Below are 12442 nucleotides of genomic sequence, written 5' to 3' on the forward strand. Positions count from 1 at the left end.
CCCATTCAACTTGAACAAGGGGAAAATAAAATAATTTCTATTCTGAGATAACCTCACTAATATTAATGAATGAATCCTTTTTGTGACACAGGGAGTTTGATTTATCCTTGTATATTTTGATTTGGCCCCCTTAGACCATATCTATCTATGGTGAAATATGCAGAGAATACATCTAGATATTGCTGTTCCCAAAGTAACACAGCAGAGAAAAGTGTTTCTAGCTAATAAAATGTTATATAGTCAGTAAAACTACAGTTATGTAAACCCTTTGGCACAAGGTTGATCTCTTTACACCAAATCCAACCAGTTATGGTTAAACTTTGCAGTGTAGTAGTAATCAAAGAAAACACATTTTTTCCACATCCAAAAGTTACAATTTATTCACTCTTGATGACACAACAGATTGCATGATGGAATGGTGAAATAATTTCACACATTGATTAACTGCAGGCTATGATTGTCGGCCCTACATTAGAGCTGATTTAGTCAGTTATAAAGAATTATTAATGGATTAATCTACGTTTACACATCGCAATAAGGAGTAGCACACGTTGAGAAAATTGAGTCCATAAGTACGGCATACTAAATAGATGAGTGAGACCACATAAGTGTATGAAACCAACTGATATCACATCCCATGTCAAGATCAATTACCACTGTCCAAAATAAAACAAAATGAGACACAAGTACATGAACCAGGAAAAAGGCACCTCTGGCAGGAAAGTGTTGCAAAAAGGTAATTAATCTTAAATGTGAATTTGCAACTTTCAGTACCCATTAAAAGGCCAATATAAAAATCAACATCAGCTATTTATAATATCATCCCATCTTATATTAACAGCTATTTACCACCTCAGTGATTGTGAAAACATTGTTGTCTTGTGACGATTACTCATTCTTTCATTCTCATACTCACAAAATTATCCTTAAATATATCACAGGCTATCTACATTTGATATTAAAATACAATATTATAAAGACGGTGCGAAAGCAGCATTGATGTTTGGCAAGAGTCTGAGATTCCTTTAGGCGATATAGGTCTGGATCTTCTGTGTAATGGCTCCACAGCAGATTGGACACTTGACGAGCGACTCTGAACACTTCTTACAGGTGACCAGATGTCCACACGGGATGAAGACGATACCAATATCTCTGTCCATACATATTTTGCACTGTTTCTCCCTCTGCAGCTCCTGCAGTTTCTTCAGCGGGTCCACTTCTGGAAGAAAAAAAAAAAGATCAAAATGTGTTAACTCATATTTAAATCACTGCTGCTCAGGCTTTCTTTATGTCGTCACCAACACCATGAACCTGGTTCAGCATACAGCGGGTACAGTACCTTGCTCCTGTGAGTTGGCGGCATCACCTTGTAGTGTGTCGTTAAGACAATCCTCCATAAGTTCTTCAACGGTGGAGTAGCCTAAGCCTGACTTGCCGATTTTCTCCAAGATGGTCTTTTCCACCACACCGGGCTCCAGACCCATCCCAATGGCCTTCTGAGCCATGGCAGACTGCAGCACCTCTGAACACAAAGAGGAAACGTCATCGGACACAGCTACTTGTTTTATTGAGTCACGTTATTTCAATGAGTTACCCGGAATACCAAATGTAATGTATACAGTACTTCTTGTCTTTTTCTTGAAGTACAGTAGATGTTTTCTTCAAAAAAAGGGAGTAAAATTAACAAAAAAAGTTGATGTTTACCATTCCCATGTCCAGAGAATCCATTCTGATGACTTGTAGCCTGAAAACAAACATGCTAATAGTTATTTTCTGAATAATGCAAGTAAAAGAAAAGCCTCAGTGACATTGGATCAGGGAACAACATCTTTGATTACAAACTGTCCACACAGCCAAAGCTCGTATACTTGTCCAGAGAACAACAAACATTACCGTACTAAGTATTATCATTATCAAAAAGAATGCATGCTTACGATATATAAACATGCATTCAGGACTGTGAGCATCACTGCAGTCGACGGATAGGTTAACATTTTTAAAATGTGCCTTAAAACAACATCTACACTTCCATATGTAGGTGGACTTATTGGTTGTCCATACTGGCTGCAAAGACATCACCTCTTAAAGAGATTTTAATGTAAGAGATCAGGGACAAAAATCTGTCCTTGTTCTTGAAATGCATTCAACTCAACTGAAGCCGACACGAGGGTATCTTTGAGAGTTACTTTCTATTTTAGTACAGAACTCGCTCCTCTGTGCTCCAACAGACAATGTGTCTTTGCCGAGTGAGCCACAGCACGTCAGAGCGATAGTAACACAAACATTTGGTACTTAAAAAAAAAAAAAAAAAAAAAAGCAGCACCATTCTGAGTAGTAATATTTCCTTTTATCCTAACACACTGCTGTCACAGCAATAGTTTAGCTGTGCAGGGTCGTTATCATGCACACGGTTAAGCACATCATTGGCCAGGAAGTTAGGCGTTCACTGGGTTTCTCTAAGTCCTTATCCCGATTAAGGAAATACAAGTTTCTAGTTTACATTACAAAATTACATTACATTACAAAATCTAATGATTTGGCAAACTCAACAGCAAACCCAGTTACTTGAACGCATGTAAAAGCTCTGGATGCTTACAGCTCTATTTCGTCGTGGGTCTTGTAGCTGGATACTGTTGACAAATTCTTGTCCCTTTTCTGTTAACAGGAAGCTGCATCTGATTTAAAAAACAAAAACAAACATTCAATTATATTATAACAAAATCAAATGCCACAGCAAAATGATAACAAATGTGTATATGCATGTTAAGAAAGGGGACCATCATGGCTGTTCTCACCCAGGGTAGTGTTTGGCATGTTCCTCCCAAGGGTCTTCTTCAGGCTGCCAGCCTTTCAGGCCTCCGCCACAGCGGAAACACAACACTCTGTCTCCTCCGGTCCCTGCAAGGACGGACGGACGGACGGACAGACGGACGGACGGACGGACACACAGACACACACACACACACACACACCTTTGATCAAATACCCGAGAAAACATTTAATCACAATCAAAGTTCACTGAAAGGCGTCTTATCTTAGCTGTACCTGCGCTGTAGAAGCCAGCTCTGGCGAGCCTCTCGTGGTTAATGGGATGCAAGACGCCCGCTAAGCTGCCAAGCCTCTCCTCCAAACTCCCCATAGGGACACGAGCGTTTGCATGCCGTCTGCTGCCGCTCTCCTCCTCCACCTCTGTGCCCCCCTGGGATGGGATGTTGCCCACATCGTGACCGAGGATGAAGAAGCAGCTGGGGAAATGTTTGGTGTGCTCTTCCCAGGCGTTGTCCCCTGCTTCCCAACCAGCCAGAATGCCCCCACAGCAGAAACACTGCACCCGGTCGCCCACGCCGAGGTAGTAGAGGCCGGCTTGGGCCAGATCTCGGGGTCCCACAGGAGCAGCAGAGGGCCAAGTAGAGAGGGTCTGAAGCCGGGCCTCCTCGCTCTTCATGTGAGGGACCATTGGGTAGGTGGACTCATCGACCACCTCTCCTCTTCTCAAACGATATTCCATGTCTTCTGCTTCTTCGTTGTATGGAGAACCATTGGTCAGTCTATTTTCACAACTCAGGTTGAAATTGGTGCGGTGGGTGCAGCTGAGAAACCTGCATGATGGGGAAACCTGTAATAAGGGGGAGAGGGAAGTACAATGTAACAACTTAGAACAGGAATAAAAAAAATAAATAAAAAAAGTTGATCCCATGTGACTTTCATTTTTAATCCAACTACCTCTTTATGCCTCTCCACAGGTGTGTCTCCCTGGCACCAGTTTTCCACAGTCTTCTGGCAGCTGAAACAGCGGACACGATCGGCATGGCCGGTGAAGTAGAAGCCGGCCCGGGCCAAGTGTTCCGCTGGTACCTGCTGGGCCAGACCGGAGCCACGGAATGAGTCCAGGCGACTGTTCATCTGGGAAAAATCAGTCATGTGATCTGACTCCAAATTGTCTTCTTGCCTGAGATCACACATGATGGAACCAGGCAGGAAACTGCTGAGTGGAACTTGATGGACAGAATGACTGCAGACAAAACAGAGAGGAAAAAAATATGCCTTATGAATTAGGAGTGTATACACATTTTGAAGTAAAGCACCTCTTGGAAAGTAAACAAAGTAGCTAAAGGCCTACAATACACATGATCGACATACATTCAATTTTTTGTAGTCCATTTAAAAATCGGACAATTCCGAGGTTGAAGAGATGACCCGGTCACGGCTGTTTTCTGTCCTGGCCCCACAATGGTGGAATGAACTTCCCACTGACGTCAGGACAGTGGAGTCGCTGCCCATCTTTCGCCGCAGGCTGAAAACCCACCTTTTCAGGAAGTGCTACCCTGAGCCTTCCACTTAGCGCTTATTGTTTTCATACTAGCTTGTTGCACTTGTTGTATTCGTATTACTTATAGCACAAACTGTTTTTCTTGTTTCTGTACTTTGGCTCTGAGTTATGCTCTGCTTCATGCTCTTAGATGCTTGTTTGAAAAAGGAAATGTACTTATGACTTTTGGTGACTAGTAGTTCTTTTGATTACCAATGTTGATGCACTTATTGTAAGTCGCTTTGGATAAAAGCGTCTGCTAAATGACTATAATGTAATGTCTCACACCAGAAAGCCGATCGGCACATTTAGGCTCTGTGAGGGTCACTGTGCCTTTAAGAGAAGCAGCCAGCCTGGAATCACATGGAGGCGTTGGATATTCCATGTGAGGGATGGGCACCACAGACTAAGGGCTGTCTACTGGCTGAGCGCACTGCAATACACGAGTACTGCAAAAGGTGTATCCCTTTGCGGCCCAACAACTAACACTAGGCTGTAGGACAACCAGAAATAACTCCACTTTAAGTATGATATCGGACAGTCTGTATGTAAGAAATACAATAAAAAGATCATCTTCATGGAGGTGTGGCATCATAAGCAAAGGTACAAGGTGTGTGTTAGTTACAAGTCAAATTATGTTGCAACACATCCTGGGAAGCATACCACACATATTTATTTAATGCGTTTGCCACTGCTTTGCCGTCACATAGCCTTTTGGTTTTCTCATTATTTGGAAGTAAATGTGTAGCATTCTCAACTGTATATTGTACTGAACGTCTGCCATATGCAGACCCAAGTAACGCGAGCACTGTAATGTACTGTAAAATATGCATTTGTTTTCCCAGCAGCTGTATTTAAAGCCATTTAATTTACATTTAAATCCCACTGCAAAAAGTAACCTACCTTGTGACCACACTATCAGTACTGATGGAGCAGCTATTGATAATCAATCTAAGATTGGATATCTGCTTATTTGGGTTGAGCAGCTTCTGAACTTTGAACTTCGTTCCGTGTCGACATCCTTTCAAGACAAATAATCACCAGATCAACAGCAAAGTTGATCTGGTGACTATTACGTTATAAATTAGTGATTCATGTACAAACGCAGAAGGCAACAGAGTAGCCACCTGGCTCTTATTTTAACATATATTACTTTTTGGACCGTAACAAGTGGCCCCGCAAATGCCAGAACGGCCTCGCAGCTTTGCGTTGAACAATAGCAGTGCAGCAGTCCCATAGTCTCGGTAGGTAAACACAGAATAAAGCAAACTGCTGCTTGCATCTGACAGCTGACACCCCGATCAGCAGACACACGCACGCACACACACGCACACACACACGCACACACACACACACACACACACACACACACACACACACACACACACACACACACACACACACACACACTGCATTAGCTCCACTAAAGCAATACAATGAGCTAAAAGCACGCTAATCGGTAAGGTGTAGACATAGTCGGTAAGGACTTTGACCAGCGCTCTTGAAATGCAATGTTCGGTTAGTACACGGGATTAATAAAACGTAATCTAACACTAACGCTAGCTACAAACGCTAGCTAGCTATGTTAGCTTGGCTATTCTACATGACGTAAGGTCAAAAAGTTACTCGATAAACTATCATGGCAAAACTTCTAAAATTACCTTACAGCCCACTCTTCAGTCTTTATTTTCAGTCAGTCTTTGGTGCGAACACCGCCTGCGGGAGAGCGCAACGATTAAAGAGAACTGTGTATTTAACGCGACCTCGCTTCCAGGAAGTGAAATCAACGCGGTGTGCGCACCTCGTCGTGCGCATTCCAGATGACCAATGACGTGACGTACGGAAAGTCATGAATTCGCGGGAAATCACCCAAGCTTGTTGAATGTGGGATTCCCACCGCAACCCCAAATTTCAAAGTTCAACAATTCATTTAGTTGCATATTTATAATTAACACAGTCTGTTGTAGGTAAGGTGTATGTGTTGCTTGTGTGACACATTTATTAAATAGAAAATGCTTTTCCTGCAAAAAAATGCGTTGGAATGCTTAAAGCTGAAAAGCTGAAAGCTCGTACAAGCTGAGTGCCTGTATGTGTGTGAGAGAGACAGATAGATAAAAAGAGAGGGAGATAGAGAAAGAGACACAGACTGACAGAGAAAGAGAGATTTTGGAGAGTTTAAGAGGATTTGAGGACTTTCTCCATAGAGAATCTTTGTAAAGAAAAGAAAAATCTGAATTTTGCTTAATATTTAAAAAAGCTTAAGAGATAGAAATCCCTGTCCTGAAAGAACTGAATATTTTGTCAGCTGAACGGTTTCTGTAGATGAAAGTATGCAGAAGTAATAGAGGAAATATGCGGTGGAATAAAGATTCAGATGAATAGTTGATGGAATGCTGCTCATCAGCATTCCAACAACTAAAGTTTCGATCCAGTAGTGTTCTTAAAAAATATTTGGACTACTTTTGACTTCTAATACTCCACTACATTTAGTTCAGAGAGAAACTCTACTATACTTTTAATCTGAGCTACAACGATACATAAAGGTTTTGAAACCATACAATAAGCCAATAAAATTACTTCCACTTATTAAAACACAAATATTCTGCGTACGTAACAATTCAAGCCATTAGTATACAATCTAATAATTACAGCAGAGTTGTAATATCTTTACATTGTGGTATTGCTACTTTTACTTGTTCCACCACCATTTATAGTGACCGCGTTTTAACAGTGATACTTTAAACACTAATAAAAGCGACACATTATTTTAATCTTAGGCTAAGTAAGGCAGGTCTAGGTTAAACTGAGACAGGCTTTAAATCTTACAATCAACTACATAATGAATTCCCCCAAAACGCAAAATGAGTTATGGGGCACTGATCATTTGGGTGCAGAAGCATCAACAATGTATCCAATCCCAACACAATGCGGAAGGGGTCACTTGTGTGAAAATGATCACCTGTATCTGCGGTATCAGAGATATATGGTGAGTTTCAGCTCTGTTTAGCTGTCTGGCCTGCAACAACGTTATGGTTCACTCTCAATTCATTATCAGCCGTGTAAGGCAGGTGTTATCAGCGAAAACGCTCTTAAAACTCACTGTAAACATCCTGCTCAGCACCAGACAGCAGCCAGACGCAATTAGCTTCTAGCTGGAGCATTTAGCAGCTTAAGAGCTGGCCATCTCCCTCAGGAGTTGGCCAGATAAATACATCCTAGACACACTTAAACAGGCTGAACACTGGTTTTTATTAGGGCATTTTTGCAACAAATTCAAAAACGTAAAAAGAAAGCGATCACAAGAAATTAGGCTGCAGTGTTGAATAGACCGCACTTAGTGCACTAGGGAGTGTTTTTGACGAGACATCTAAGGTCTGAGCAGTTTCACTGCCCCCATCCGAGGAGCTGATAAGGACCCAGTACAGTCCAGTACCTTCCACCTGTTACACATGTGAATGTGTCACACCAGGCCGCTCAGAGAGGACCGACTGGGATGACGACTCTCATTATGTAACTTGCGACGGCAGGGACTCGAGCTGGAGCGTGACCCCGAGGGTTGGTAAAAAGAATCATCCCTCCACAATCCGCCGGAGTATGTTGCTCAGACCGCCCTTGGCTAGCTGGAGGGGGGTCTTCTCCTCCTTGTTCTCGATGTAGATGCTGGCCCCATGTTCCACCAGAGCCTTGGCTGCTTCCACGCGCTCCTCCTCGCACGCCAGGTGGCTGGTGAAAGAAAATGCAGGCAGAATTGTAAATACAAAAATGCTTTTTTTAAATGTTCGATGCTGTAAACACCACATACTAATTTCACCTCCATTTTATTAGGGCAGAGACAAATTAAACCAAACAAACTTACTAGATGACTGAATACCACACAAAAATAAGTGAGGAAAGGTGTTTTAAATTAGGCTTAACGGCCCCTTTAAGGGTTTGCATGTTGTTCATTTCACACTGTAACTGTATATCTGTGCCAGTGGCCACAATGTTGTATTAGACCAAGGATTCCCAAAGTGCGTGAGCTGCCTATATGGGGTGCGCGAGAGGAAAAATTGAATGGTGGTCTAATGGTGTAATAATTAATATTAAATATAATTTAAACAAATTTAAGTGGGATTTTTCACAAAATAAAAACATGAATTATAAAAATTCCCATACCAAGATTTAACTTACAATTTATTAAATAAATGCACTTCAGCTCCTGCCACCAGACTGTTAGTACACACTAGCTAGCCTAGCTTGTGCAGCTAACGTCAGCTAACGGCTAACTTCATTCATTCATTCAGCAACATTCATGCAAATATGCTAAACTGGCTGAAATCGGGGAAACTGTCAGGTGGGACATCTGAAGCTATCAGTCATATAAGAGGAGAGGGAGGGACAGACAGACAGACAGACAGACAGAGAGAAATCGGAGGTGAGGGAAACGGAGAGGTGCGTTGGGGAGAGACCGGGAGAAGAAATCGAGCAGGAGTCAGAGAAAGATGAGATGGAGGAGACCGAAAAGGAGGAAGAGATTGCACAGACAAATAGGGAGCACATAGGCCCATCGCGGAGTCAAGGTGAAAAAAGAGGAAACGAGAGTGAGCATCAGACTGGGAAAAAAAGAGGAAATATGATGAACATGATCTGGGTCTGGGCTTCACTTGGATTGGCAATGTAGATTGCCCAAAGCCACAGTGGTTGGTGTGCAGTGACGTTCTGGCTAACAAAAAGTTGGGCATGATCCCGGTGTCCAACAACACTGTGTCGCGCCGCATCGATGCTTTGTCCGAAGACGTCCTGGCTACATTAGTCGGTCGCGTGAAGAAGAGTGAGATTTACTCTCTGCAAGTAGACGAGTCCACAGATGTGGCCAATCTTCTGGTGTACGTCCGTTACCTTTTCGAAGGCACGGTGCAGGAAGATTTAATGTATCCGCTATGTATGTTAATTGTAAATTAAATGTGATGCAATCTGCCTCTGAGCGTGAGCGTGTGTCCTCGCCTCCTTATTGCTCTTTAAAAGTGACGCCTTGTGTAACTGAAATTTATTGAAACTTTGTTGCAGTATTTCAGGGCGTTTTCAAACCTACAGTTTGTTTGCTTTGTTCCGATTCAGGGATTAATATGATACAATGTTGCAGTTGCCCCTTTGTTCGGTTTGTGTTCACACTGCAACATTTAACAGCGGACTAAGTCTTGTAAACAAACGCCACGTGTGAGCAAACTGTTCTCTCATTGCCCCGATTTTTATGCGGCTATAAATAGGCGCTGTTGCTTTTTTTTAAGGTTTGGGGGATTGGGGGTGCGTGAACCCGGTCGGGATGTAGAAGGGGGTGCGTGGCCTAAAAAGTTTGGGAACCGCTGTATTAGACAAATACTTATTCACACATACAGAGGTGTGTTGCCCTGGCAGTCCTGGATGTTGGTTGAGGCACTCTGTTTGAGCAGCAGCTGGATGAGGCGGAGGTTGCCCTTGGAAGACGCTCTGTGAAGGGGCGTGGACTCGTACTTGTCGCTGACGTTGGGGTCTGCTCCTTTTTCCAACAACAGCAGGGCGATCTATAGCGAGGGAAAGCCGTGTTACAAATCAACTTTTTTAATCAGTCACTTCCCATTTACGTGAAACTCATATTTTTAGATCCTGTTCTGTTGGTTTCTGTTGGTTTCGTCACACCACGGTTTTGTAAGGGAGATTACATGTAAAGATACTCATTTCCTCCAATAAGTACAATTACAATTTAGATGTCTAGTGTTCTGATTCTGATAGTGATCCTTTTCTGTTTTTCTAATTCCAAACTAAATACTAATTGTATACAGTATACTATATAATAACTGTAATAGTATAATATATATTTCACAGTTTATATACAAGAAGTACATGTACTTTAATGTTTTCTACTAGTTGGACGGTTGGTACGGTTAAAATAATGTTCATCAGCTAATAGCAAAGGACAAATCAGACAGGTTTGCTGAATATTGTTTCTTGGTGTGTGTGTGTGTGTGTGTGTGGTAGATGTGGTGAAAGAAATACACGGTTAAACATCAACATAAATACAAGGCTGAACTGCTTGGCATTTGGATAAGGTAATATTAATGCCCTTCCAAGGTGATAAGAACAGATGTCACATAATATAATATCCTCTGGAATAAATCTGAAAACAGAAACCGCTCTTGACTTTATTAATTTAGCCTGAACACAAACTTCCTCGACAGCTGATAATACATAAAATACAAACGTTTGTAAAGGAAATCAATCGGAAACTTTCATGATCAAATGAATGTTAGTATAAGAAAGTAACGACACAGTAACTTCAGTGTGGTGATGGGTTGGCATGTACTCTGTCCCTAATGCATGGTTAATTAAAGATATAGTCGTTTACTTTCTGTGTGGCTTTTTCCTGTCTATTGTTTGTTATCATCATGATCCTAAAAGTGATCCACTTTAGTTAAAGAAAAACAACAGCAAAAAGCAACAGCAAAACTAAAAAAACAAAACAAATATGGCTCAAACCATCGAGTTACCTCATATCTGTCTTTAGAGGCGGCATAGTGCAGAGGGGTGCATCCGTTTTGATTAACTGAATTCAGCTGAGCTCCTTTGGAAATCAGAGATCGCACGATGTCTTCTCTGCCAGCAGATGCTGCAATGTGAAGAGGGGTCCACAAAGCCTGGGAAGTGACACATCACACAATCATCGTCAGTTCACAAAAGAAAGTGAATTGGATTATTTTAAGATTACTCCATATTGCGCCCGTTCACATTCTAGATCACGGCATTTTCATTATTGCATACATATTTAATTTGTTTGACAATCCGGTGGATTGTCCACTCCGGGTAGGGAATGAGTCCTTACCCCAAGTGAAGGAGTTCAAGTACCTCGGGGTCTTGTTCGCGAGTGAGGGAACAATGGAACGTGAGATTGGCCGGAGAATCGGAGCAGCTGGGGCGGTATTGCAGTCGCTCTACCGCACCGTTGTGACGAAAAGAGAGCTGAGCCGCAAGGCAAAGCTCTCTATCTACCGGGCAATCTTCATTCCTACCCTCACCTATGGTCATGTGGACTGGGTCATGACCGAAAGAATTAGATCGCGGGTACAAGCGGCCGAAATGGGTTACCTCAGGAGGGTGGCTGGCATCTCCCTTAGAGATAGGGTGAGAAGTTCGGTCATCCGTGAGGGACTCGGAGTAGAGCCGCTGCTACTTTAAGTGGAAAGGAGCTAGTTGAGGTGGTTCGGGCATCTGGTAAGGATGCCACCTGGGCGCCTCCCTAGGGAGGTGTTCCAGGCACGACCAGCTGGGAGGAGACCCCGAGGGAGGCCCAGGACCAGGTGGAGGGACTATATCTCCAAACTGGCCTGGGAGCGCCTCGGGATCCCCCAGTCAGAGCTGGCTGACGTGGCCCGGGAAAGGGAAGTTTGGGGTCCGCTGCTGGAGCTGTTGCCCCCGCGACCCGATCTCGGATAAGCGGTTGAAGATGAGATGAGATACGCGGTTGAAGATGAGATGAGATACATATGTATTATATCACTGAAATAGCCCTAATTACATCTCAATACGTTTACTCTTTTTATGGATATTGTCTATATGGATGGATATTGTTTGTATGGATTGCTGCTGAAATATTATGACTACTTCATAGTGTAGGGCCACCCGTACCTCTCTACTAGCTAGAGGACACAAAATAGTGCATAAAAACATTGAATAACATTTAAACCTACATCGTCTTGCAGATTCACATCAACTCCCAAGTCAAGCAGAAACTCCACAATGTTGGTGTGTCCAGCAGAACAAGCCCAGTGCAGGGCGGTTCTACTGTCCTGAAATTACAGAAAGTCGTAGGTGAAAACGTGCAAAACTCCACATGGCATCTGTCATTATTACAAAACATGCATTCTTACCTGGTCTGTTTTGCAGGCAAGCGATTTATCCGAGAGAATGCACTCTTTTAATTTATCAAACTGTCCCGTGTACGCAAAATTGCAGACCTCCACGTTTGATACAGAACCCGCCATTGTTCAATATGTTTTAAATGTCAAACAAATTAGCCACGTTAGCCAAGTGGGGATGATCAGGAGTTGTTTCGGTCTGTCGTTAGAACAAGCGGGGCGATGATTCAGGAAATTATTAAACTCTACTTCCGCATCGGTCATT

At 42.7% G+C, this 12442-nt stretch overlaps 2 protein-coding genes across 3 annotated transcripts; both read right to left on the bottom strand.

Annotated features, from left to right (window-relative positions):
* Positions 1 to 364: 364 nt before the first annotated feature.
* On the bottom strand, positions 365 to 6087 carry xiap (X-linked inhibitor of apoptosis). Of its 2 annotated transcripts, none has more exons than XM_068714382.1 (8): positions 5976 to 6087; positions 3724 to 4012; positions 3046 to 3616; positions 2796 to 2898; positions 2597 to 2675; positions 1705 to 1744; positions 1340 to 1522; positions 365 to 1219 (listed from the first exon to the last, which is right to left on the bottom strand). In XM_068714382.1, the coding sequence occupies exons 2-8, from the start codon at positions 3961 to 3963 to the stop codon at positions 1026 to 1028; spliced, it is 1410 nt and encodes a 469-aa protein (XP_068570483.1). In that variant the 5' UTR covers positions 3964 to 4012; positions 5976 to 6087; the 3' UTR covers positions 365 to 1025. The 2 variants fall into 2 exon arrangements, with proteins under 2 accessions (XP_068570483.1, XP_068570481.1); XM_068714380.1 differs by having other exon boundaries at positions 5971 to 6087.
* Positions 6088 to 7534: 1447 nt separating this feature from the next.
* Positions 7535 to 12419, bottom strand: psmd10 (proteasome 26S subunit, non-ATPase 10). Its single transcript, XM_068715373.1, has 5 exons — positions 12190 to 12419; positions 12010 to 12108; positions 10813 to 10959; positions 9683 to 9849; positions 7535 to 8032 (listed from the first exon to the last, which is right to left on the bottom strand). Exons 1-5 carry the CDS (start codon positions 12301 to 12303, stop codon positions 7879 to 7881), a joined length of 681 nt encoding a protein of 226 aa, XP_068571474.1. The 5' UTR covers positions 12304 to 12419; the 3' UTR covers positions 7535 to 7878.
* Between the last annotated feature and the right edge of the window lie 23 nt (positions 12420 to 12442).

Source organism: Cebidichthys violaceus, unplaced genomic scaffold, assembly GCF_023349555.1.
Source record: "Cebidichthys violaceus isolate CVI_PGR_0920_01 unplaced genomic scaffold, fCebVio1.0.p SCAF_2, whole genome shotgun sequence".
NCBI lineage: Eukaryota > Metazoa > Chordata > Actinopteri > Perciformes > Stichaeidae > Cebidichthys > Cebidichthys violaceus.